This window comes from Oryzias latipes, chromosome 16 (assembly GCF_053564925.1).
Source record: "Oryzias latipes strain Hd-rR chromosome 16, Olatipes_Hd-rR_3.1".
NCBI classification, from domain to species: domain Eukaryota; kingdom Metazoa; phylum Chordata; class Actinopteri; order Beloniformes; family Adrianichthyidae; genus Oryzias; species Oryzias latipes.
The window spans coordinates 30,080,174-30,107,184 of NC_136252.1; the positions used below are offsets into that span (position 1 = coordinate 30,080,174).

General features: G+C 37.0%; 1 protein-coding gene across 2 annotated transcripts in view; it reads left to right on the forward strand.

Annotated features, from left to right (window-relative positions):
• Nucleotides 1–15,627, forward strand: part of atg5 (ATG5 autophagy related 5 homolog (S. cerevisiae)) — a 32,165-nt gene extending 16,538 nt beyond the window's left edge. The window contains exon 9 of one of the 2 annotated variants that reach the window (XM_011485633.2): nt 13,727–15,627. In XM_011485633.2, the coding sequence (XP_011483935.1) occupies nt 13,727–13,863 (137 nt within the window). In that variant the 3' untranslated portion in view covers nt 13,864–15,627. The remainder of the gene's footprint in view (nt 1–13,726) is intronic. The other variant, NM_001104780.1, reaches the window with a different exon arrangement.
• The last annotated feature ends 11,384 nt before the right edge of the window (nt 15,628–27,011 follow it).

Here is a 27,011-nt window from a genome sequence, read left to right on the forward strand (position 1 = left end):
ATGATGAGATGCCTTGAAAAGTCAAAGATGCAGATGAAATATAAAAAATAGTGGTTCTACAGGAAGTATTAGACAATTTTAACAGAATAAGGTTTGAGGATATTTCTGATTATGGTTTTAAGCATTTGCTAATGCCGAATTTTGTTGAGTGTCTCAAGACTTGTCTTTTTTCTATACCTTCACATTTGTTCTTTAAGTTCTTTTTTATCTGTCTTTGATAAGTTCAGTATAAAAAAATCTAACATTTCTTTTCATTCTCTTATATGTTTTATAATTTCACAGAGTAACAAAATGCCTTGTTAGACTGCTGACCTTTAAAATCTTTAAAATAAATGAATAAGAAATAAATAGTTGTCAATAATTTTCTCCTAAAATGGTTAGGGTTTGCTTGTGTGTAAAGGTCTTTGTTTTATTTTTTTTTTGTTTTTTTAGATGATAAATGTTTTCGTTAAAAAAAGAACTTTGTGTTACGCGTGCATGAAAAGTGCTTTACAAAGAAAGTTTGATTTGGATTGATTTATAGGGAGATACTTCTTTAAAACATGAAATCAGATTTTGAGAGCTTACTTAAGAATTTCTGTTATAAGAAAAGTTATTCTGTTGTTCAAATCATAACATTATCACTCTAAAGGGATTTGACTGACATCATAGTTTTAGGAAATGATGGTTGTGTAATTATTTTATTTTTCCATGAGGCTACATCCACAAATGAAGGTACTTTTCCTAAAAACATCCAAAGTTCTTTCCTTGTCTTCTTTTGTACCGTGTCATGAAACGTCCAGCTCACATTCAGGTGCTGTGTTCAAACACACAACATCACACAATATAAAACTGAAGATGAAAAAGAGTTTAAGGAAAGAAAGAACAATAACGAAAGTAATCTAATTTATCCATGACTAAAACTAGTCAAGAAGAGTGACAGAAATAGGAAACTCCCACAATACATCTCATTGACTTTCATTTTTTTTTCTTCTTTATTGTACATTTTTCAATTTACAGAAATTCACATTCACTTGCACAATAAAGAAACAATTGTTGACCAAAAAACAAAAATAGTAATATTAATAATGTTTCATTGACTTTCATTGACTACACAGAAGGAGGAGTCATCACAATATACAGTCATCTTAATGCACCTTTTTGTCGTTTTTATTACCTGTCTGTAAATGAATTGGCTCCTGTGAAAGTGGGTTATGACATGAACAAAAAAACTGAGGACTCTTTAGTGCGACTTTCGTTAAGGATTTCCAGCGTAAAGCTGTATGAACTACTTTGTTGTGGTAACCTTTTGAAGCAACCAAACCATTCAAAAGATTAGAAACGCCAAGTATAGAAGACGATGGTGGAATCATTTCTATAAGTTGAAAATATTCTTTTCTTTTTAGCAAACAGAAGGACACATTTATTTTAATAGTTGGTGAAAATAAAAGCTCAATATGTCAGTTTTCAACTAAATTTAAGTCTGCACATCTCCTAATTATTGCACGCTTTCATTTTGACTGAAGAAAAATCCCAAGGTTCTTTGGATCTGTGGCTTGCTGTTGACTTGCAGCTTAAGCAAAGAACGATGAAAGAAGAGATGAGGTGAGAGGGATAAAGAGAGGGCAAGCTGGAGTCTAAACAGACTGAGTCTGCAGAGGAAGAGAGGGGAAGCAGATAAGCACACAAAGGTGAGCTGGTACAGAGAACCCGCAGGAGATTCACCTGCAGAGAGGCGAAAGAACCATTAACGCCTCCGCTCTTTGTCCATCTGTCTGTCTGCCAACCCGTCTGTCTAACAGCCTCGTTTTCTAGCACAATCTTCCTCCTCTTTGTTTATCTGATGCCCTCTTTAAAATCAAAGGCCGACAAGTTGTGTATTGATTTTGAAGTCCTACGTAATATTACAAATCTTTTTAAATGGGGGTAATGTAGGAGGATTTAGACTGGTCTGTGATGCACTTCTTCCATTGTGAGGCAATTCACAAGTGTTAGCCGTGTTCTATTTCCGTGCGTTCACTGCGTAGAAGGCTGTGTGATAAAATGCAGAAATATTATTCAAAGAGAAGAAAATGACTGAAGGTTTTATCAGAAAAACTAGGTTTTTCAAAAATAAGGCGATCCAATATCTTTCAAGAGGATATATAATCTTCTCTATATCAGAACATTTGACAGAAAAGTTATTCTTGGGGAAAAAACAAGGATGTGTAGAGCTTTTATAAATAAAGCATGAAAAGCAACAATGACTCTTAGCTATGTAGAATTTTTTTATCAATAAATTCATTGATGACAAGTACGGTAAACTCAGTAGACCTTGGCTCAAACAGATCATTATCGTTAAAAGCATTAAGAGTTAAAAGCTTTATAAAAAAAAACTGTCCTAAATCTTTTTTTCTGATAAGAGTTCTGTAATTATATACTAAGATATTTCAAAGGTTGACTTGTAATCAGAGAGGCAAAGAGAGGAGATGAAATGTCTTGTATTTCTTAGGTTTAGAGATCAGCCCATAATATACATTTGAAAAATTCCTGTCTTATATAAAATAGCAAATCAGGAGATGGTGTCTTTGGATGATTAAAACAAAGTACAAGATATCTGAATTCAGACTAAATTGAGCTTCTCAACCCCAGACTAAGTCTACCAGGTCAACTCTCCTTCTATCTAGTTGCGAAATAACCGGTCTGAGAATGTTTCTTGTGTTTCGTTTCTGGGTTTTTACCCTGATGTAACACAAAGTTGATTTAATAGATTTGACTGGAAAGATTACACATACAGCAGGTATGAAGTATACGGAGACTTGAGTAGTACGCTGCCAGTTAAAGTACTTGAGAAGGAAATCATTTTGGCAATAAATCAGTTCCCTTTTCATGCTTGATTACTGAGACAATAGTGACGGTTGATTGTGGAGGAGGGGAATAGCTGAAGATGTGTGTGCTTTAACATTTACTTTATACTTGCTTTTTCAAACCAAAGTCCAGTGTACAACAACGTGTAAAGCAGTTTAATTGAACTTTGCTCTCCAACAAAAAACTCAAACATTTTGGCAAATTTTGTTTGTTTAGCGCACTAGCTGAGATACATTTTATTTGTACTTTTCATTTAAGTTGTCATCAAAATCATCCATTCACCAGGAAGTTGGGTTGTTGATTACCATCAAGTATGAACCAACAAATCTATTTGAAACTGGTTTTTGCTGTTGTCTCATTAACATTTTAGCCACCATGATGCTATATTTTTCCTTTATTTGGAAATAGCAACAACAAAAGGATGATGAACAAATGTTACTTTCGCTTTACTTATATGTTCATTTGTAATTTAAAACGAAATTCGAAGGCCGTACAGATGTTTAGTGTCTGGATTGTAAGAAGTAAAAACTTACGAAAAATAAGAAAACAAAATGGTCGTGTCAGAATTTCCTCACTACTCAGAGCACTATATAAAGGCCCGTACACACCGGGACGAATATTCGCCAGGCGTTATTCGCCAGCGTTTTTCGATGAGTGGAGTGAACATGCGATTTCATTCCCTGACATTAGATGGCGCTTAATGTAAAACAGAAATACTCCTGTACACAAGGTGGCGCTGCGCAACTTTACGCTTCTTATAGTCGCTTTTCACTCAGAAGAAGAGAGCAAGTATTTACACGCTTGTCAGAATCAAACAAAGAAAACATGAATATTTCAAGCACCAGTAGCTCGAACTGGTGCTTGGTTCGGGGATATTTTAGAATGTCCGTCATTATTGCTTCGCGGCTGTGTAGACGCTACTTGGCGTCTATCTTCTTCGCTGGTATGTGTGCTCAGCAAGGCAGTTTTGTGTTTGAGCGCCCCCAAGTTGTGTTTTACTGTAACTTCAGAAGCTCCAGACACGTGAGCAAAAGCGCCATTCTCATTGGTCGAGTAGATTTCGACGCAACACGTCGAAAAAAAAAAACGAACCCGAGGCGTTTTTTTTTTTTGACGCTTTAACGCGTGGCGTTTTTTCGCGTCGGTGTGCACACTCTCGTTGGTGCCCTTTGTTTAGTCACGAGGCGTTAAACGTCGGCGAAAATCGCCGGCGAAATTCGTCCCGGTGTGAACAGGCCTTAGGCTTTTGCTATTTTGTAGTGGTGTCCAAATAATTGACTGTATGTGAGAATTCAACTGAATGACCCCTGCCCCCGCTGGCTCCAAGAAGATGAAATCCCATTGACTTTTATTTTTTTAACCATTTTTTGCTAATGCTATGTTATTTTTTCTTTAGTGCAAGGTATACAAGTTATAAACTGGCCAATCAGATGCCTCTATAAAAGTAGTCGTCCAACATCTGAAATGTTTGATTCTCTTGAGCCTACTTTCAAGTGCTAGGGGTGTGGCCTTTCAAAAAACTCACTCCTGACTGGCAAGAGTAGTTGCAGCAGAAATATTGACTAGACCAATTTGGATCCATCACTGCTTACTGACGTCGTCTGACTCCAACAAGGCAGCGTCCATACTGCGAAACTGAATAGACTTAATTTTGTTGGAGACATTTTCTATGCATGATGTCACAGTCACTCAGTCCAGTTCTCATATACAGCGTTAAGTCCAAATCTACAATTCCACAATCCAGCGCCCTAGAAATATTCCAGATGTCTGCAAAAAACTAGGGTGCATCGATGTCCACTAGATTAGCAAATATAGATCATAATGCCCTGTATTTGAATGATTTGTCGTATATAAACATTTTTTATTTGAATTTAGTTTTGATAACATAGGCAAGTTTTCATTATCAGAAAATTGGTTTTATAAATGGTTTTTGTAAAATGTTTATATTTATTACGTTTTTACTTCAGCAAATAAATTATGTCATATTCAGTGTTTAATATGTGTTTGAACTGCATTAAAATCCAGCGCACTATAGTCCAGTTCTATAGTCGTTTAGCGGTTAATGAGTGGTGAGAGAATCGGGAAAAAGTCAAACTCTTTTTTTTTTGCTATCTGGGCAAAAATTCTTAACGCTACACTTTGAATCGGATGTTGGAAAAATGAAACGGCTAAAGAAACATTTCAGTGTTGGCTCAAACGTATTTTTCCTAACATGGAAATGTCCCGGTCTTTCCCTCCTGTGATGCTCTGTCATGGTTTTCCAATTTTTTGCAAGTTTGCAATAAACGTTGCCAAACCCTTAAGATCTTACTGAAAGATTTTTTTAAGCATGTTGAGGATGGTTTTAATGGCACTGATCCATTGCAGCCCACTTCTTCTAAGTTTATTAATCACCAGTGAATCTATAGCCAGATTTGAAGGTTTGCTCAAAGCTTGCGTGACAATATGGTGGAGTCAGAAATATTCTCTTACTCTTTTTTTTTTTTGTTTCCTGCCGCCTGTAGTTTCCCTGATCTAAGACTCGTTTTTTCTACTCTTTGATCCAATATGTTTGTCTGGCAGGTTGTCTTCAACATCTTCCCTGTCTGCCGTGGACGTCTTTCATGTCTTTGACTTTAAATCTCTGCTTCTCTTCTTCTCCTCCCCCCAAAGTGGAGTCTGCCAGCCTGCTTGGTTGATCAAGGTGAAAGTGCCCCTTTTGTCTCCTGTCATTTGTTTGGTTTCCTCGAATGGTAGATGAGTTGGGTGATAGCCAGGGATTATGGTGGTGTGTTTGGATTAGAGATCCCAAGTCGTATGCTCTGGGCCTGTGTGAGGTGGTGTGCGACCTTGGGGATTTTTTTCCAGTCCTCTATAACAAAAAGAGAATCAGGGGTCCCCTTCCTCTCTGTGATCTTTGAAAGATCAAACGACTTTTTCTTTTTCTCTTTCTTTTTATTTTAAGAAAAACTACCCTCTGTTATGTCTGAGGGAGGCTTGGGGTTGACCCTGCGGGACCCAGAAAGCAGGCGCAGAAAACAACTGGAGTCTTGAATAAGAAGCTAAAAAGAAGGGGATTCCCAAAGTTGATCTCAGGCTTTGGCCAAAAAGTCTCTGTTGCTGTGAGTTTGTCCCCACGCGATGGAAAACTAACCCAAACATCAGGTTCCTGTAAGCAGCGGTCAGCGCTGACGGGTACTGGAGCTGCTCTGTGTTTGTCATGTTTTCTCTCTGAAACCAGGTGTGTTCTTGAGCAAAGGCTTCGGTGGCGTGACGATTGGTGCGGCCCACGCAGGCTAAAGGCTCGAACAGTGTCTTTGCTTGTCAGACGTTTGCTAAATCATGAGGAAAGAAAAAGAAAAGTCCCACATTGATTATTGTGTGTGAATAATCAGAGGAAACCCCCCACATCACCTCGACCCCCCCCCCACTTACCCACATAGCCCCACCCTGACTCCTCCCTTCCAGCTGAAGGCAACATCCACACGGTGCTCCTCCCACGCTCCCCCATCTCAGTCGCATCTGTGGTGCAGCCCAGTCACTGGCATGCTGCCTCGTGTGAGCCAACACGGCGCTCTTATCAAGCTGTACGGCTCACTTCAGAGGCTGCAGCGCCAAGAGCAGGTTTCAGTGGCTGTTTTGATACAGCAGACAGGGGGTTATGGTTCATGTGTGGAGGCGTGTGAGATGTGCCCCTGCAGGGGAATTCAAGATGGCTCGAAAGCCTGGCTGATGACTCAGATGTTGATCAAATGTCTTTTGCTTTCTAATTCTGTCTGCATAGTTTAACCGTAAAAAGGCTATAAAGGTTGGTATTGCTTTGGAAGAAATAAAAAAACGTTGTTGAGAAAAACTTGCCCGATTTATTTGTGTACTGTTCCAAACAACATAATGGAAACCCGTTACAACCAACACCGGATTTCTTCTAATTCAGGTTTTGCTTTGCAAGAAGGCCTTTAAAAGGATCTGCAAACATAACAGCTTCAATCGGTTACAAGTCCGGTGACTATGTTTTTAAAAAACATTGCAACAAAATGTAATTTACTTTAAGGGAAACAAAAAAATGCTTGTGGACTGGTAAATCATGGGTGTCAAAATCACACACTGATTATATTTTATTTATTCCCTTTGTTTTACTTTTAATAATTTAACCATTCCGTTTCTACAAAACAATAATTAGCAAAACACAAAAATAAACTGTTTAAATATATGTTTTTAAAATATGAACTATTACTATAGATCTAATTAAATTTGTATATTTAGACAATTTAAAAGTGATGTAATAAATACAGTACGAATAGTCCCAGATGATAATAAGTACTTTGCAAAAAAACAACAGTATAAATAAAAAGTCAATGCATTTCTGAGTCAAAGTTTTAGAAAAGTGTTTGACTATCAGCAATGCAAATTTGTCCTACCAACCACTGCATACTACTGAATTAACTCTTTTTCGTGTCTACAGAGGACATTTTGGGCTTGTAAGTAAACCAAATGTGAAGGAGTGGGGTTCTAGGAATTGTAGTTTGTGGTGGAATAAAAAAGAAAATTGTGGACTGGACAAAATTGTTTTATCTCTGGTATACAACATTGGTGTAAATGGTGGAGTTTCAGTTTGAAGAGTTCTAAGGCACTTTATAAAACATTTGGTCTGGATGATGTCTCCTCTCTCCTTTTTTCAATAAAATCTGAACACCTTTTGAGAAAAAGTCAACAAATTGGAATATTGGTAAATATAAAGAGGATGCAAATGTTGGAGACAGTTACTGAAAAATTTGCTCAGGAAGCTATCTCAATTCTACTAAATTGTTTTCTATTAACTTAATCCTCAAATGGGAGCATTGGCTCCTTTCCAAGCAAATTTGTGTCCAAAGAGACAAATCATTAACATTTGTCTCTAGAAGTCTTTTGTCAATACTGTCAGACAGTCAGTAAGAGTAGCCAGTTCCTCTGTCAGAAACTCTTTGGCTGTTTGGAAAGTGAAGGCTTGTGGTTTTCCTAAGAAGGGTTTGGCTGTGCCTGACTGTAAAAAATGTCATCTTGGCCAGCAGTAGTGTGCCACTAAACCGCAAGGCGTGTGTGCAAGTCAGGAAACTAATTTGTCCATTTTTTTTATAGCTGCAGTGGAAAAGACAACGTATTAATGATGCAATTATGGCTTGGAGGAAGGCCACCGATCGTCTTCGTGTGCGGGGCCCAGTTGGCCCGCTCGAACATTTTCATGTATCTGTTAAACAATTACAAGCGCTTCTGAGGGCTTTAAAGCTATTTTCAGTTACCTCCAAATTTCTTTTAGATTCACAGAGTTTTATTTTTTTTGCATAGATTTCAGGAAGTGGTTGGAATATTGAGTAAAGATGCAATTAGGTAATATTTTAGTTGTAACAGTTACATATTTGAACTGAACTCAACACATTCTAAACTTTTCATATTTTTTTTCTCTTTTATAGTTTTTATTCAATAATGTACCAACCTATGTGTTCAAAAACATGCACTTGGTAGGAATTAGACCCACATATAAATCTTAAAAGGGGAGGTGACACAAATATGGACGATAACTAAAATTCTGTCTCTGGTATTGGTTGCATTTTTACCCTGTAAATGCTCCAGTGCTGGTGAGCGTAGAAGAAGTCAAGGGGGAGCACCTGCAGCATATTGTGGTCACATAACACTCACTGAGTGCTCTCGACCATTTCTGTTCCCTCGTAGCTTTTTGACTTGTGAAAGTCTTGGGGACAATGTCTGTTGTCTCTTCTTCTATGGTTGACCTTTGTTTTGAGGCTTTTTCAAAGACTTATCAGCCACTCTGCTGTTCTTGCTGCATGTTTAAGCAGAAAGTGGTACAATTGTGTTGATGAGAGAAGAATCATACCTTTTCTACCACAGCTGGGGGCTTGTTCAAGACAGTCTTATTGGTTAAACCATTACTGCCTCTGCGACTTTTTTATGAAGGCAATTTTTGGATGTGTACAGTTCTTATTGCCATGTACGGCTAAAAAAGGGTTTCTTAGCTTATGTTATGTGGTCTGGTTGTGTATTCTAAAATTTATTACACATGTGGTGTTGGAAGTATGACTTCCGGAACACATTTTAATCCCATTAGACTTTCATAACTAATTTAAACGTCAACTGCTGCATGGTTGCTGTGTGTAATTTCCGCGAAATTGAGGTGTGGAGCAAAACGTTATCCAATCAGAGGAGACGAGACATCGGACACCATCCCTGACTCCATTTTTCTCCGAAGTAAAGACAATAAGCAACTGTCAGTTGAGATGCATTAAAGGATAAACAAGGAGAAAAAAATAAGGGCTTGACCGGAAAACTCAGTTTACTACACAAAGCTGCACTGTCTGAGTTTGCATATATATATATATATATATATATATATATATATATATATATATATATATATATATATATATATGTATATGTATATGTATATATATATATATATATATATATATATATATATATATATATATATATATATATATATATATATATATATATATATATATATATATATATATATATATATGAACAGAGTTACTACTAGTTAGTCATGTTTATTGTTATTGGAGAACATTTTTCTTTTGTTTCTTTCCTGGTGATATTTTTCACAACTGCATAATATTATCCACAATGGGTTCTGGACACTGGTTTTTTAACAGTCACACAAATAGAAAAAGAATCAGCAAACACGTAGGATATAACTATTGTAATCTATACAAATCTAGAAAAATAGAAAAGGAAAACATCAGTTTAGCAACATTTGGGCCGTTTTGTGACTCTTTAATGATTACCATCAACCAAATTTTGACAAAATATTAGTCTAGCTAGAAAAAAAAGTTCAGTTCTTAATGCGGTAAGTGTACTTATCAAGGGAAAATAGTTGACCGCATTTGGAAAGTGTGTATTCCTCCTGTGAAATCGGCATATTCTATGTACAGATTGTTTTTAGTTACATGTAGTTTGCTGTCCTCGAAAGGTCAAATAGAGTTTTTACAACAAAAATAAGATGGTTAGTTTTGCAGCTAAAATACTTTAAGTATTTTAATCAATGCCTCAAAAAATGAAAACAAAGTCTAGAATTTTTAAATTTGTAACCTATCTACAGCAAACCGATCCAGTCATTTTAAATACCAGTGTCCATGAAAATTGGCGTATAAAATCACTCTGCAGAGAAAATACTGACAAAATAAGTCGCACTGTATTTTAAATTACGATCAGTCATCAACAAAAATGAGAATAACAGTAAGAAAAGAAATGGCACAAGCTTCTCCTATGTGTGTGTATATATATATATATTTTTTTTAGATGAAACATATTTGGAAAAATAGTTCTGGTTTTTCTTTTTGATAACTACTCTGTTCAGTGGTACAAATACATTATTATCTGGCATTTTTATGGGGGGAAAAAAAAAGAATTTTTAACCATAATAAGCTGCCAGGCATAGGTTTAACATTAAAATCTTTGGTCATGTAAATCAATGTCTACAATTTTTAAGTCACATCTTTCAAAATCATTAGAATAATAGACCACTTATTATTTCTGTGGTCTTTTTTTAGATTTAAAAATAATTCAAACTATCTCAAAAAATGTTCATAACTTTCAGTTAGTTTTACTGTTCTCATTATTTTCTTCCTTTCCCATACCTACCCTGTCATGAAAATATTTTAAGGTGACTAAAGTAGATTTAAAACTGACAGAACTTGCAGTCCTCTTTTCCCCCATTAGGGCAAAAAAAAGTGTTCCAATACTCCTGACACACTGCCACGTATGACATATATGACACAGGGACACTGACCTCCTTCAAACAGGTTTTTCTCATTTAACATCGAAAGAGATTACAGAAGTCAATTAAAATCACTTTAAAACATCAAACTGAATTTATTTTTTCAGTTCTATTTCATATATATATATATATATATATATTGTATATTATATTGGGTCTATTATGAAATGGAACTGAATAAATAATGTAATTTGAGACCTTTAGCATCTCCCCAAGTTTTAACACTCCTTTGTTTTTTCTTTTCTTTAATGTTTTTTTTTTTTGCTTAAGAAACTCGTCAGAAATATGATCTACAAAGTGTATCGTAGCATTGCTTGCTGATTGAGCTTAAGGTCTTTAGCATTACTGGAAACGAGAAGATGATGCAGCAGCTGTACAGTCTGACAGCATCTTTAAGGTGTCTCTGATCGTGGTTTTAATGAGTCCCAGCTGTTCTGATGCTGCACAAACTCTTTTTCTTCTTCAGCGTTCTTCAGATCACTGGACGGATCACCGTGGGTTTGAGAACGAAACGAATGTGTGATTTAGGTGCAAGAGAGTTATGTGATGACCCAGGCAGATATGTATTTGAGTATGCTGGGGGGCGTGGCTCATTATGAATTTCCCACAGTTTCTCGTAATGACACAGTAGTACACCTACTCCACCCACGTCTGCCTGCCTATTGCCAGGCAAGGCCCAAAGGTTACTGCTGGGTAACAATGTGTGTACAGGTGTGTGTGTGCGTGTCAGTGAAAGTGTTTTCTCACTACTGCCCTCAAAAAAGAAGAGTCACGCCTTTTACTTTCTGCTCTTCAGAGCTGAATGTCATGATATTTCAGTGTTTTGCTGATTTTCTGTTACAAGCAGCTCCAGCTCAAGTTTTTGACGGGAAAGTGTCTCAAAAGGTTTGAGAATAAATGTAAATTTTTTACATGCAAAAACGTGTTATTTTATTGTCCTTTACATATTATTTTTTACTTTCTTTCAGTATATCAAATCAAAGCAACCTTTATTTATATAGCACTTTTACAACAACACATGTCACTCAAAGTGCTGTGCATAAAATACAATAAAATGACCCCCCCACATACACACACACAGACACATACGCACAGTAAAATTCAATGCCCTACTAATGCACTAGTGCTTTATGTTTTTTTTCTACTTTCTTTTACATTTCTAATACATTTTCATAGATTTCTAAAACATTCTCATACATTTATACTATAATTTAATTAAAGAAACACTTTTCATTGTTTAGGTATTTCTAAACTTATTCAGGTCGTAATCTAGAGTTATTCTGCTTGTGTTTGAATTCGTTTTTCTTTTTCAGCTGCAAGAAAATAATCAGTTTTCCTTAGTCGACACACTGACTTCGACAGCAAAAAATATTGTTTCAACTTGGAAAATTAAAGAGAGTAATCGCCCCCCTTTCTGTCATCAAACGTCTTGATCTTGTCACACGCATGCGCTCTCACTTAACTGACAATATATCTACACAGACATTTCCCGCTCTGGATGGCAAAGGCAGGCCTTCGTCGTCCTCTCCATGTTGCATTGCTGCTGTTTTCAGGAGCAAACGTTTGCAGAGAGCGTGTCCTTTCCCTGGCCTCAGCCTTTGCACATTTCAGTTTGTCAGACGCTCGGCAGGTGTGGGGTGGAGCCCTCTCTCAGACCGTCAGTTTGCGCTCTGCCTCAACTGTCCTCTTGATATTACGTGGAATTAAAATGGCGTGTGCGCTCTGAGTGAATCAGAACAGCTTGCAGATATATGTGCGTGTCGGTGAGTCCGTTTCTGCGGGTTTCGTGTGAGTGAGGTCAAAAATGGGTAAACGGTTAAGGGTCTTTAACTGTCTCCCTCTATGCATGCATGCTTCCATCTAAATGTGAGAACTCAAGACTAACCTAAAAATACACAGAAAATATAGTTTAAATTGGCAATAAAATTATGTATCTATTAAAAACACAAATTAAAAGCATTAGAGCTATTTTTGCCAATTAAGTGCATTTTTATCAAGTGGATTTTTAAGTCATGGAACATGTTTTGGTTTTTGGAATGATCAAAATATCTATTAAAATGTACAATGTGAACGTTTAAATAGAGATGCAACCCTGTGCCACACAGAGCAGAACATACCAACACAAAATATTGTGTTTTTTCAAACTTTGAAGGCCTTTTAATGCATTTTGGGCCTGATCAGAACTGTACTACCAATGCTGGAGAGCTGTTAAGTCCACAGACAAACCCGTTATTTAGCCACACATCTCTTAAGCTTTTATAAAATATTTAGATTACAAATATTGTTATTTACCTTATAAGGAAAACTACAGTAGTTTGGTTATTTGAATACAACAATAAAACAGAAGTGGTTGCAAAGACTTTGCATACATGTCATGAACAACTCCCCTTAAATCATGTACACTACATTTCCCAGAATACAGTTCAGCAGGTTCTCCTGCAAATGTGCACGTCTCTGTGACTTCATTCCAAAGTTGAATAGCCAGTGTTCTTAACGACTCCATATCTTTGTTAAAATTTCACGTTTAAAGGTTTCAGGTTCTTTTAAAAAACCCTCACGGGATTCACAAACATGGAGGTTTGAAAGGGTTAAAACAACTTGTTGCTTGCAGCTCTATTTTTTTCGTCTTTTTTTTCTGGCCATTACCATTTGCCGGTGCATGCACACGCACCCCCACGCCCCCAGAGTCAGAGTGAAAGGTAAAAATTCAAATCTTGGCACCTTTTTATACAAAAACAATAACTGTCACTTGATTCTGCATAAAAACTGAAGACAGACTCATTTTCACACTTGTACTTTCCTTCCTCTTCCTGCCATCCACCACAGCAGTGGTATTACTGTCATGTCTGATGTGGTTGCTCTCACCTCATGCAGCCATCTCGTTGCTCTTTACTGTAGCTCCCTTGGGTTTTGTGTTTTAACCCTCTCTTTTGCTTGTTTTTTAGATCATACTTTTCTCTTTCGCTTGTACTAAAATCAGATTTTTAGTCTTGTTTTTTTTCTTCTTCTCACATTATCGATTTAATTATTTTTATTTTTTTTTATTGACACGATGGTACAAAGTTACAGTTTTTATTTAAACCTCCCTCCCACCGTGAGTTAACCGATGGTCTCCTGCCTTCTGTCCAGGCGAGGAAAAGCGTTTCCAGGTCGTGATCCACGGAATCGAACCTCTGCTGGAGACTCCTTTGCAGTGGCTCAGCGAACACCTCAGCCACCCGGACAACTTCCTCCACATTTGCATCATCCCCGCTCCCACTGACTGAGGCTTCACAGCTCAGTCAGACCTACACAGGGTTGCTGCCCCTGGTGGAGACAGTCATCTGAAAGTCTCCAACCAGAAGAGTCAGCCTTGAAGTTTGGACATGAGGTATTTAACAAACCTCCTTTCCCCCCCTGAGCTGCTGCTTTACCCCCTTCTGTCAAGACTACCGGTACTCCTCTCTGCTGCTCCAAAAACTCATGAAAAGACAAAATGAACTTCTTTAAGCAGAGATGACAGAATGAGAGGACCACCTCTTTCTCTTCTACCCCTCACCTTATTCTTCCTCTAAACAAAGAAACCCTCACAGGTTGAAGGAAATGGAAGGCTTTCTCTTCCCTGCTGAGCATCTTCCTCCTGACCTTTTCAAAGAAGATGAAGACTACTGCTTGTGATGCATTAAATCCTGCTGACGTTGCCTTAGTTACTGCACACTTGCATTCCGATTTACATCAACCACTGAGTTTATACTGCATCTCACAAAACTGTGTGATTCCATTAGCTGTAGCATGAGTGTTAAAATACTTTATTTCTCTCAAATTACCCTTTTTTTCAGCATACCCAGAAAATGATTTGTTGTATTCTAAATATTTGGATTTCTCTTCATAAACTTGATTACAAGTGGTAAATTGTGGTTTTAGTCTTAATACGCTTCAGAAAACTGTTTGATGTTGAACACAATGTCCTTGAGTTTCTTTTTTCTTTTGGAATTGTTCTTAAATCGGTTACATGACGCTCACATGACAGTGTAAACCCATGAGTATTAAAAACAACACAAAAATAAATGATAAGTGTTTGGCTTATGGGCTAAAAGGGAGCTGCAGTTTTCTGTTTTGGAAAAAAACAAATAAAGCAAACATGGCGAAGATTGAACCAAACTTCAAGCTGTTCCTCGGCTTAAACATTTTTAATGTGGGGATTATGGGAAACAAACATGTTTCCAAACAGGTGTTGATTTCTCTCCATCTCTACAGCACCTCCAGCTGGTTTACTGTCTGCTTTTTGTGAGATTTGGCTCCAACTTGTTTGTCTGATGCCAAATTGAAATGAGCATCTGCTTTTGATTTATCAGAGGGAAAAAAAGCTCAGCTAAGATGATGAGACTATTAGCTTTAATGCGCTGCAGCCCAGCTCTGCTCTTGCTGTGTACGCTTTTATTTAAAGACCAACTCCGACCATCTTTCGATGTATTGTAAAAACGTTCCCAGTGGTCTTTTAATTAGGATTATGCCATTTTTACCCATATAAAAAAGAAAACTGTCTTTTTTAGGGCTTAGTTTCTGCAGAGCGGCTGTAGTTCATTAGAAATTCGCCTCTGAGCGGGACTATTGGCACAAATTGGCCACGCCCCCCTCCCCCTTTGAAGCAGGCGGTTCATTCTCTGTCGTAATCAAGTCCTTTTTCAAACAGCATTTTACCATTTGCTCATGATTCACAGCTCAGAGAACTCTGAATACTGAATACTCAACTTAGAATAGATTCAATACTCAAAAATTATCTTTATTTATGTCCTCTATTCTCCAAAAAATACCACAAGAGCTTGTTTAAAAACACCAAAAATGGGATTTTCATTGGAGTGCGTCTTTAAGTTTGTGTTTTCCAAGAGAAATAACACTTACCATTAACAAAGTGATGTTTAAGTGATGATTTTATACAGTTTAGGCATAACTTCATTAACACATTCAGGTGACCGTGTGATGATGTAAAATGAGTTGAAGCGGTTGGTTCTGACATGAATAAAGTTTAATAAAGTTTCTTCACACTTTCAGCTACACTATATTTTTATATTTTCATTGGGTAAAGGTCAAACAAAAGTACACACTGCAAATACAGGCCCCTAAAAAAATAAGTCAATAACTCTTAGAATTTGACAAATGTTTTTGGATAAGCAACAATATCTGCCAATGGGGTAAGAAAAATGATTGTACACGAATTCTAATTTTAAGAGAAAAATCTAGTCACAGGTTTTGCTGAACTAATTTTATTTCGATAACTTTCCTAATAAGATTATTTTTCTTTTAAGACATTTTTCTTGAAACAAGAGTCTACTGTTTATTTTAGTTTAGCTATTACTTGTTGTATTCTATGACTTTATGTTCTTTATGATTCATGTTTATTATACAATTACCGGTATGAAGCCCATTGAGACGACTATTGTTTTAAATATTGGGCTATATAAATAAAATTGAATTATTACTTTCTTAAGGTTCAGTATTTGCTGTGCAGGTTTTTTTAACTAATGGAAACAAATAAGAAATACATTTCTCCTTCTGATTCATATTACGCTTGAAGATTGGAAAACGAAACAAATGTGTTGACTTTAATTTATGTCAGACAAGTCTCAGTCAAAGATTTCCCAAAGTGCTGCAGTGAAAGTGTTTTTTTCCTGTTTGAACTGTCAGACTGAACCAAACCAGACTCTCTTCTCTTGCCTCTGGTGTTTTACCGCCTTTTCACTTTATTCATCTCAAAGAGCATCTCTTGCTTTTTATGTGTTTTACGGCTGACACTCGCCCTCCTTCTCGCTCTTCATCTCTCCTGGTTAATTATCTGTTGGCATCCACTCGCTGCTAATGAGACCGCTAAACTGTCCAGACGGGCCTCGGGCTGCTGTGTCATTCCGTCTGTGTTGTGTTCAGGGAGTTCAACTGTATGCTCTGAGTGTGTGTATAATTACAGACATCATTTATAGCCCCCCCTCGTCCCTCTGCAGGTGTGTGTGTGTGCATGTGCTGAAAGATTTCCATTCCTGTTCGCACACACACTCGCCAGTCTGCAAACTTAAAGAATATGTTGTGTGAGTGATGTCACACATCATGTCATTCCATCAGGCTTCCTCATCCGCCGCCGAGCATGATGGGACGACGGGTTTATGGCATTGACTCAAGAGCTGGCGCTCGGAGTTTGAGTGTGAGAAAATGTGCCTGTGCGCTCGGCTCGAGGCGCGGTGATGAAGAGTCTGCCTCGCTCTGTCATCTCGCTGACACACGCTTTAATGGGATTTTCTGAGCCATCATGTAACCCCCGTACTGTACAACACGCTGGGGCGGCCGCCGCGTGGGACGCTTGCTGAGGTGTGTGGGTGGAATTAGTAAAATTGCAAACAGAGATCTATTTCCATTTCTGGTTGGCGTGTTTGTGACCTGAATTAGGCCTAAAAACTTTACTTTTTCTCCATGTCGAATCAACTTTTGAATAAAAGGGAAGAAAAAAATGATAGCTGAGTCTACTTTGCCAAAAAAAAAGAAAAAAAAACAACCTATACAATTTTTAATGCAGATACACATTTTTATACATCTCTGAAAACTAAAATACTTTTTTTTTTATTTTAATTTGACACAACTCGATTTTCCGCAAAGTTCAGCTGTTTGATTTTTGGAAGAAAAAACTCATTCAAATTCCGTGTTTATAATAGTTTTATAGTAATATTTAATTTGAAACATTAACATGCTATTTTATTAATGCCTTTTGTTTCAGATTTGAAGAGGGAATTTTCAAGAAACGTCACTTTTTGCTAGAACTTTCCACGGTAAAATTAGTGATGATTTAGTGTCGCACAGGGATTCAGAATTTCTAGCTTACAGCGTAAAATATTTCAAAGGAGTTTTGACAAATTCAGATTATGGCAAACAATAATGTTTTGAGACTTTAATGCTGCGGGAAAAGTTGTTTGATCTGGTGATCTACATGTTTCATGTATATCTGAAAGACAGCTGGAAAAAGACTAAAAACCAAAGAAATATGAATTTATTCTTAGATTTATCAGTTAGGATAAATAGTCATGAAAAAAAATTCAAACATAAATGCCTAAAATCCCAAAACCTCATGTAGTTTTTGCTTTAGCAATCAATAAAAGTTTCTTTGTCAGACTCATGTCAAATGGATTTTTAAAATTGTCCTTAAAAACATAGTTTTCTAGTTAAAATGTTGGTCTGCTAAATTCCATTATTGTCCAAACATTTACCTAATCTGCTAGTTTCAGAGTTCAGCTGTTGGCACACAGGTTTACATCCACAGATGGGAAAAACAAAGAGAAAACATTCCCCAGATTGTGCCAATAGTTATCCAATAAAATCCACACCAGTTACCGGATGACTGACTTCCACCAGATTCCCTGAATCCCTCTTGTTTTATTCAAGACACTTTTACCGTCAGCTCAGACCACAAATTTTGCTCCGCATCTTCAATCACTCATTAAGTGTTTTACCCCATTCTGCAGAAAGTTGGTTTTCAATTGTCTTTCCATAACTAAATAGGAATAAATAGTCATTTAATTGGTCTGTAGCTTATAGGAACCAGTTTATTTAAATAGAATCTATTAAGATAGTTTATAAGCAGCTTCAGGTTATTTTTGAGCTTCAGGGCAACTGAGTTAAGGTTTTCTCCACCTGTTCCAAACGTAGACTTAATAACCATGAACTAGATCTTCAAAGGTCTGTCCCAACTCAACCTGGTCCTGGGAAAGGACAAACAAGTGCAAGCACAAACACACCGTTCAGCTTTTTTATGCGTCTCATGGGGCCTCGGAGCTCTGTTGTGGATCAGACAGCAGTGCAGAGATCTGAAGATGAACACATGAGAGCGATTAGTGATGAAGAGGAAGTCACGATCGCATACCTCATCTGAGGATGACAGACGTGTTTGTGCAGAGACGACATCGTTCTCAGCAACCATTTCAGACATCTTTAGAAGCAGTTCTCCTTTCTGTTGCCCAAATGCAAAGCACTTTTTTTCTCTGTTTGAATCCGGATCCAGGAACTTTTAGGTTTTGGTAAAACCTTTCCATGCTTAGTTTTTGGGTTTACACAGAAGCTGCAAGAATTAAAATAACTATATTAAAAAACTTTTATAGAAAGGTTTAGCTCACTCCTACATTTTTTTTTCTATGTAAAAAACAGGACAAAAAACAATTCCACGTTTTGAATAAGAAGCTTAATAAAAGTTGTGTTATAGCCTCTTTAATTGATGTGTCCTTGCTTTGTTTTGCTTCAGAAAGAAGCAGAAATGATTGTTTATTTATTAAAGACAAAGATGTTGGTATTTTTTTATGATCTGCGTTTACTATGTGTATTTTTCATTACTGTATTCACATTAGACAAGATTACATTTTTTCTAGGGTTTGGTTAATTTAATGATGTTAACTAAATTTTAGAGTTTATGAGATGAAAGTATTTAACATGTCAAAGCAAAGACATGAACTTTAGCTCTAAAATGCCTGTTTAGTTTTATTAGAGCACAAAAATAAAGCCCTTCTATGTATGGAAATAAGTTTTATTCAAATGTGTAATATTTTGGGTTTCATGCATTTTTTTTTAATGTAAAAGCTATTTTGGCTTGGTTAAACTTATTTTTTAAAAGGTTTTTCAAGTCTATGAGCATTTAAAATGATGTCCATTGAAATACTTTTTCCAGCATGTTTCAGATTGACTTTCACTTCCATCTCCACTTTTCCATGCAACAAAAACATTGTAATGCAAAAGTAATTTAAGCTGACACTGCTTGACTGGGTTTCCGCGAGAATGGAGTTGAGTTTCCTTGAGTAGATCCGGTAAACAACCCGAAAACCAAAAGTGTGTGTGTGTGTGTGTGTGTGTTTCTTTGTGTCTCTGTTCCTGGCAGAGTGACACACGCTCACGTCTTCCTCTGTGGTTCTCCCTCTTTTGAGGTTCAGAAGACAGGGGGCTACAAGTCCATTTCATTAACAAGATCAACGGCCTTTGAAGTTGGTAATGATTCAAAGGACCCGGATCAGCGCCCCCCCCCCCCCCCCCCCCCCCCCCCCCCCCCGCAGCAGCACACGCAGCCCACTCAGATGACACGCTGAAGTCTGCCATGTCATGCATCTCTCTTTTATCTTTTAGGCTGCTTTTCGATGCCTTTTCATGCAGAAGATTCAATCACCCCCTCTCATTTTCACTCGTCATATAATGTTCTTTTTTCTTCTTTTTTTTGCCCCTTCTGTAAAGACACTTGTCCTCATGTCCTTCTCGTAACAAAGGGGATAAGAGGAAACACTTGGAAGCCTAAAACCTAGAATTTGTGAAATATCCTAAACATGTATAGGAATTATAAGTCTGAATAGTAATATATAAATAGTTGTTTATTTTTACTTTTATTCTGTAATATCATATCTTTGTTGTTCTCTTTTCTTACACCCCTTCCACAAGCTTTAATTTTCTTAATTTGTACAAAAGTCATTTTTCTAACTTTCATTTGCATATCTTGTTGCTTTCCCAACCTTTCGATGCTAAATGAATGCCTGACTAGATTTTAATATAGTATGGTGGATTCTGCACAATGGATTAAAACATTTCAACATCTTCATTTGGTTTCACATTGCACTTTTAGAGTTGGATAAAAAATGCATATCATGGTGCAGTGACAGCAGCTTCACTTTAAGGTGCCAAATTGCCCAAAAATGCAGCAAAATCTATCAAAACATGCTGTAAAGTGTACCCTCATTTATCGCATAAATGCTGTTCAGAAAATAACCAACGTTCAGTCAAATCCATGAAGTTGGATTACATATGTTTTAAGGCTGTTAAACCCCTCACTACACACACCTTTCTCAGATAGAAATGAATATTTTCATACTGCCTAAACTCTCAAAGATCAAATCTTAGCAGAAAAAAAGGTCCAGTGTTGCAAAATGAAAACAGAGATATGCTCACAATCTGAGATTTATGTAGATTTGTCTAACTAAACGCATTCTGTACAGGAGACAGGCACGGAGGAGATTGGTTGACAGTGGTATACAGCCAAGCAGGACGCAGAACACAGTGGGCTGTAAAAAAATAAAAATTAAAAAAGCATGAATAATTGCACTGGAACATAATTTGCTAATCTGCGATATTGCAAAAAGTGAACAGCAATGTAGTGAGGGAACACTGTACAGCCCATTTAGTTCATATCAATAAGCAACAGCCCTCCTGTGCTTCACCAAATTAGCCTTGTGTAGCATTTATCATTGTTGTAATGAATGGGATTAAAGTATTAGGAAGGAGGTCAATAATAATAAAATCTGTTGCTTAACACAGTGTAGAAGTACTGCTATGAAAGTAATAAGCTCTAATAGTTATGTGACAGGGATCTCTATGTATTTGACAGCCTTTATCATATTTCTGCATGGATGCATCTGCTTTATGTACTTTATTTTAGTTTATTTGAATATTTAATAGTATTTCATGTAAAATGTTACTTTTTTGTGTAACCCAAAATAAAATAGGTCGGCTGAAACAGTTACTAACAGACTTCCAATCTCTTCTTCTTCAAGCAGGTGAGTTTGGTTATTTTAGCGTCTCCCGGTTAAAACGGAGTTCTCACTTGATGCCCCGTTGAACATCCAGGGAACTGACATGGACACGATTTCAGGAACCTGGATGTTAACTTCAACAATAAGCAGAATTTCCTTTATTATCATTGTATGATCAAGATTAAGATTCTCCCAAGGTCTTTAAAAGAATATATGAAAGTCGGGATTAGACATAATACAATGCAGTTTAAATATTAAATACAAAAAATGATAAACTCTAAAAACAGAGGTGTCAAAATCCAGGCCTCAAGGGCCGGTGTCCAATGTGTTTTCCAGTCAACAATCCATTGGAGCTCCTTATTGGCTAAACACACCTGATCCAGGTAATCAGCTGCAGATGAGGCAGGGTTTCTGGAAAACCAGCAGGAGGCCGGCCCTCGAGGCCTAGAGTTTAACACTCCTGCTCTAAAACATGTAAAGTATATAAATATGTATGTAAACATGTAAAATATATACTATCAAAACTGGACTGGTCCCAAAACACAGATGCCCTGTATAAGAGGGGCCATATTTGCCCCCATCTTCTGAGCAGACTGAAGTCCTTCGGAATGCGCAGACCTCTGCTCCTCTCTATGACCGAGACAAGAGGAGACTGAATAAGCTGTTCAGGAGGGCCCGCTCTGTTGGGGCCTGTCACTGGACTCTGTGGAGGAGGTGGGTGAGAGGAGGACCAAGCTTTAGATCCAACATGGACAGCAGCTCTCACCCACTGCAGCCGACAGGACTGAGAAGTTCAGATTCAGACGCCCCCAATGTAGGAACGAGCATATTTCCCACAGCCAACCGACTGCACAACTCCTCTGTATGACTAGATTACCAAAAATTACTCATTGATTTACTTAATTGTTTGGATATTTGGTGTTTTGTAATCTATACTTGTGTGTTTTTTTGTTTTTTGGGGTGAATTTCTCCTCTGTGAGATCAATAAAGTTCAATTCATAAAATTCATAAAAATTCAATTCATAGAAATGTTCTTACAGTATCATCTGATGTGCCCTTACCATCAAAGTGTCATTCCTACGTTTTGAAAGTCAACTAAGTTGAATTTCTCGTCTTGATTTGTTAGAAGTCTGTTAAAAGCTCTGACAAATAAATGAATGAACTTAAAAAAGGTCCTGCAAACTTTCAGATGTGCATTATTACACGCATGTCCAATAAAAAAACCCCACTGGTGGCCAAGGTGGTCTGAGAACACAACAGACACACTGTTCCCTGAAAAATGTCGTCTCCTTTCTAGTCATCTCACACACACACAAATACACACTAACCTGTTATTAACCCTGCTGCCCTCTAATAGGCAGGTGCTGAACAGACAGAGACGGACAGATCCACAGAGAAACAGAGTATGACAGGAGGATGTGGCTGAAAAGGGCAGGCCGACTATTACACTTTGATCTATGCCATACACACACACACACGCACACCATTAATAAGCAGTGTGTGTTGCTTTCCACTCATAGCCTTGAGGTTGGGGCATCATGTTTGCAGTGTCTGAGTGTTGTTTTGTGTGGCTCCTTACTGTCTGCAATTATTTGTCACAAACTGGTTGAGGGATAACAACGTGTTGAAATTGTCATGGGGTCTTGCTTTGTGTTTGTTCCGTGAAGTTTTCTCAGACAGGAAGTCCGTTGTGTGGGACAGATTTACAGACTCAGAGAAAGTTGAACTCACCTTTGAGGTAAAGACATTAGTAATTCCCAGAAGAAAAGCTGAGCTGGTGTTTTCTCAGGAATCGCCTGTCTTAAAAACCCACTTTGATGTACATTTGTAAAGGAAACTCAGAATAAAATTGGGTTTCTGTTTTTTTTAATTCCAATTGTTGTGAATAAAGAGCAGCCAGAAAAAATACCGTTTAAAAAATGTATTTGTGATGTAGAAAATGCAATGTTTTTTGGAGTAAAAACATCATAATTTATAATAATAATAAAAACGTCATAATGAATATTAATTTATAATTGTGACTATTATGAAAACACTAGGAATGCTTTTTAAACCGATCTAAAGATGATCAGAGTGGCTCTTTAAGAACTATCTGCATTAAGTCTAGACTTCATTGTTTACCCAATAATAAAAAGTAATTACTCGGTTAATTTCTTTTTTTTTTAAATAAACACTTGTTAAAATGAACACTAACAAACTTTTTTCAAACAGCAAATCTATATCATTTATTTCTTAAACATTACAGCAAAATCTTAAACCGTTCCGTAATTTCCAGATTAGAAGCCGCTACTTGTCTCACACTTTCAACCCTGCGGCTTATTCAATGATGCCGCTAATTTATGCATTTTTTTTAATGCTCGAGCAGAGAAGGTAAGAGTGAGACAGGGGGAATACGGTATATGTGTCGAGGAAGGCGTAAGTTTAATGTAAATTCATGCTTTGTGAATGAATAGCACAAACAGACCCTCATCATGGAAAATGCAAGAAGAAATGCATATGACGCAGCTTTCAAGTTAAAAGCAATCGTTAAAAGTAGTGTGAAAAAATCCACCGTCACCAACGGGTTTGGAAAAGACCGGACTGCTGCGTGATGAAGAGGAGAGCGCAAGCTCAAGAGGTAATTTGCCTCAGAGTGACACTGACAGCGACAACGAAGGAGATACTGAGAGTGTGTGGCGAAGAATGTCTGACGCTATTCCAATCCGACACTGAGGAGGAAGATGAAGAAAGCTCTCAGTGACTTTAATGTTTATGTTTTTAAAAAAAGCCCTGTTAGTGCTGAGTTACAGTGTGTCACTGTTGTGGAAGAAAAACTTCCGGTACATACTTATAAGATACTGCTGCTCTCAGTTACTTTTTTTCTTTTCTTTCTCCTCTCTCTCAGTGACTTTTACCGGTACGTTTTTTTAACCAGCCCTGTTGCTACCATGTTACAGCCGTGTTACTGCCGTGTCACAGGCACTGTTTGGAAAGAAAAGCTCAGGTTTATCATTAAAACTTTGAAAACTCGTTCTGTGTAACGTCTTTCTTTATAAATATATCATGTGTTGAACCTTTCCTGCTATTACTTTTTTTCTTTCTGACGGTGGGGAGATCTTCTCTGCCGAAGGCGGATCTTCCTTCGTGGTTCACTTCCCTGTTGGGAGCCCCAGAGCCTCCAGAGCAGGTTAGTAACGAATCATTCACTGTTCTTCTGGGGGAAACCTTCTTTTATTACATTTCCACTTCACTCTGTATATCAAACATGAATGCGCACCCCCCCCACACACTTCCGCTGTGCGCTCTCCCTCCCTCTCGCGCTGCACGTGCTCCCTCCTTTTTCTTACACACACGGCGTGCAGTTCCAGCACATACACATCCTCATTCTACAACACATGTTTCAATGTGGGCACATGCAGCTTATAGACAGGTGCGGCTTATGTATGTACAAAATGCTTTTTCCTTTAAAAATGTAATCGGTGCTGCTTATAATCAGGCGCACTCTATAGGCCGGAAATTACGGTAGATGTTTTTTAAATCTTGTATTGCATATTAGATTATTAGGGAGAATATTATTTTCTAAAGAAGTAATTCTGAAAAGAGCTTAGAAAAACTTAGTAACTAATTATAAAAGCCCAATTCTGCAGTAATAATTCAAATGAACACTTTTCTGAAGCTAAAAAAGGAGAATTGCAGTCAGATATGCTCACAAACACTCTCAGTCAACGTAAAAAAACAAACAAAAAAAGCCCAACACATTTGAAATGAGAGCTACTTGGATGAGAAGAGCGGTTGATGTGGATGTTCTGCAGGAGCGAATCATGACTTGCGGTTTCCAGAAGAAGAAAAGAAGGCTGAGGTTCCACATGTGGGAGATGAGGAAGAGTCTGCTGAGTCACTTCAGTCCCCTCTGCACATGTATTGCCGTGTGTCGGAGACTCTGAAAATTAATGACATTATTTATTTAAAATTTTTAAGACTCAAAAAGGTGAAATACATCAAGTCGAACTGCAGAATTTTGTCCAAAAACTGTAAAAATTAAACTTGTACTTGTGTCTTAATACTTTTTGAAAGAATTTAAAACATTTAGATTATGGAGCAATGAGACTAATATAGACTAAAGTGGAGAAAAGGAAAATGAGTTGAAGTTTGATTTTCTTAAATACAATAGAGACATTAAAAAGTTAACAATATAAAGTTGACATAAAAAATTCTTGATAAAAAAGTCTAACTTTTATCTGACCAAATACATCATAAAAACACAACATTGTATATAAAAAATAAAAATTAGACTAAACAAAAATCTAAATTTGTCTTATTTAATGGAAAAACAAGAAATAAGAAGTCAAATTGGTAACACTTCCTTTAAAAAGGGTCTCTAAATTATCAGATTGAATCTATCCTCAGATCCTCATATTTACAACTAAAACATAAAATCTGAACTCAATTAAAAATACCTAATAGAATTCTAATCATCTGGAATTATTCTATAAAGAAAACTGACAAAAGACTTTTTTTTTTGTCCAAACTTTTATCTAAACATTTTATCTTTAAGCCAGCAGAGACAAAGTTTGTGTGTGGGTGTGTGAGAAGAAACTCTTTAGGTTTTCATATTAAGTGTGGGTGTCTGGTACATGTGCTTGTTCATTTGGTTAACATCCATGCAGTGCGGTATGGTGAAAGATTGCAGATGTGCTCGCAAAGTTATTAACTTGTGGTTCTTCTGAGCCACATTAATCTTTTTTTTAATGTTTTCTTCCTGTAACACATATGAAGTGGAAATTAGACCTCATTGCAGGTGAAAGGTAAAGATTTTTTGTTTTTATTTCTTTTCCATGTGACAGTTGAGGGGTAGAACCTCTGTCTGAACAAAAGCTAATTTTTGTGATGAAAGTCTTTGAGCTCTGCAACAGAAGTAAAACTTAAAAATCCACCAAAACACAGTACAACTCAGCATCTTGAGAGCATCTTGCTCCTCAAACTTGTGCAGCACCAACCATCTGGAGAAAGTCACAACATTCCCTTTAAACAGATGTGCTCCAAAAGTCAGCAATAAGGTGAGCGGCCAGAGGAGAAGCATGCAAGCCAACTGTCAATCCCAGCTGTTAATTAAAAACCACACGGCAGACATTAAAGCCTTCCACAAACCTCAAGATTTTATTAAATAGTGCAATAATTTCCTAAATGACCACAAGCACCACAACTCACCAGTGATTGTTTCCATACCGGCTGACCATCATGGGTATTTTTGCTGCCATAAAGAAGATGTTCAAAAAAAAGGAGTCAAACAGAAACAAAGGTTTTAGCCAGCATCCTCTTTAATGAGCTTACTGTAAAAATTTCACATGACTCAAGCAGAGGTCAGACACATATGTTTGAGTGCTTTAGGTCTAAAAACAGTTTTAGGACACTTATCGAAAATGCACACTATGTCAAAAAGCCATACTTTAATGAGTCCTTATTTTTTAAGACTTATCCACAAAAAGAGCCAAACAAGATGAAAACAAGATCCAAGAAGAAAAAGTTGTCATTCCTTTTACATCAGTTTTGTCCAAATTTAATAAATGAATATGTAAAAAACAAATCAAAACAGAAGTTTAAAGCAGTTTCAGAGCCTATTGCTCAACACTGAATATGCACATATATGTATAACATTGTCTAAGAAAGAAAAGAGGCAAAAATATACTGAAGGAGTAAAGACAAAGACAGATAGTTTAATATAAAATCTTTATACTGTGAGCGGCATCACAGATCAGAAAAGTACACCATTTAGTGAAAAATTCCAAGAATACTTAAAAAAATGAAAAAGAATGTAGTTTAGCTCAAAGAGCCTGCAGAGAAATAAATGGATTAATGCTTAGCAGCTATTGACTCCCATGACAAGAAAAAGCACCACAAGGTTTAAAATTAAAAATGCCTGC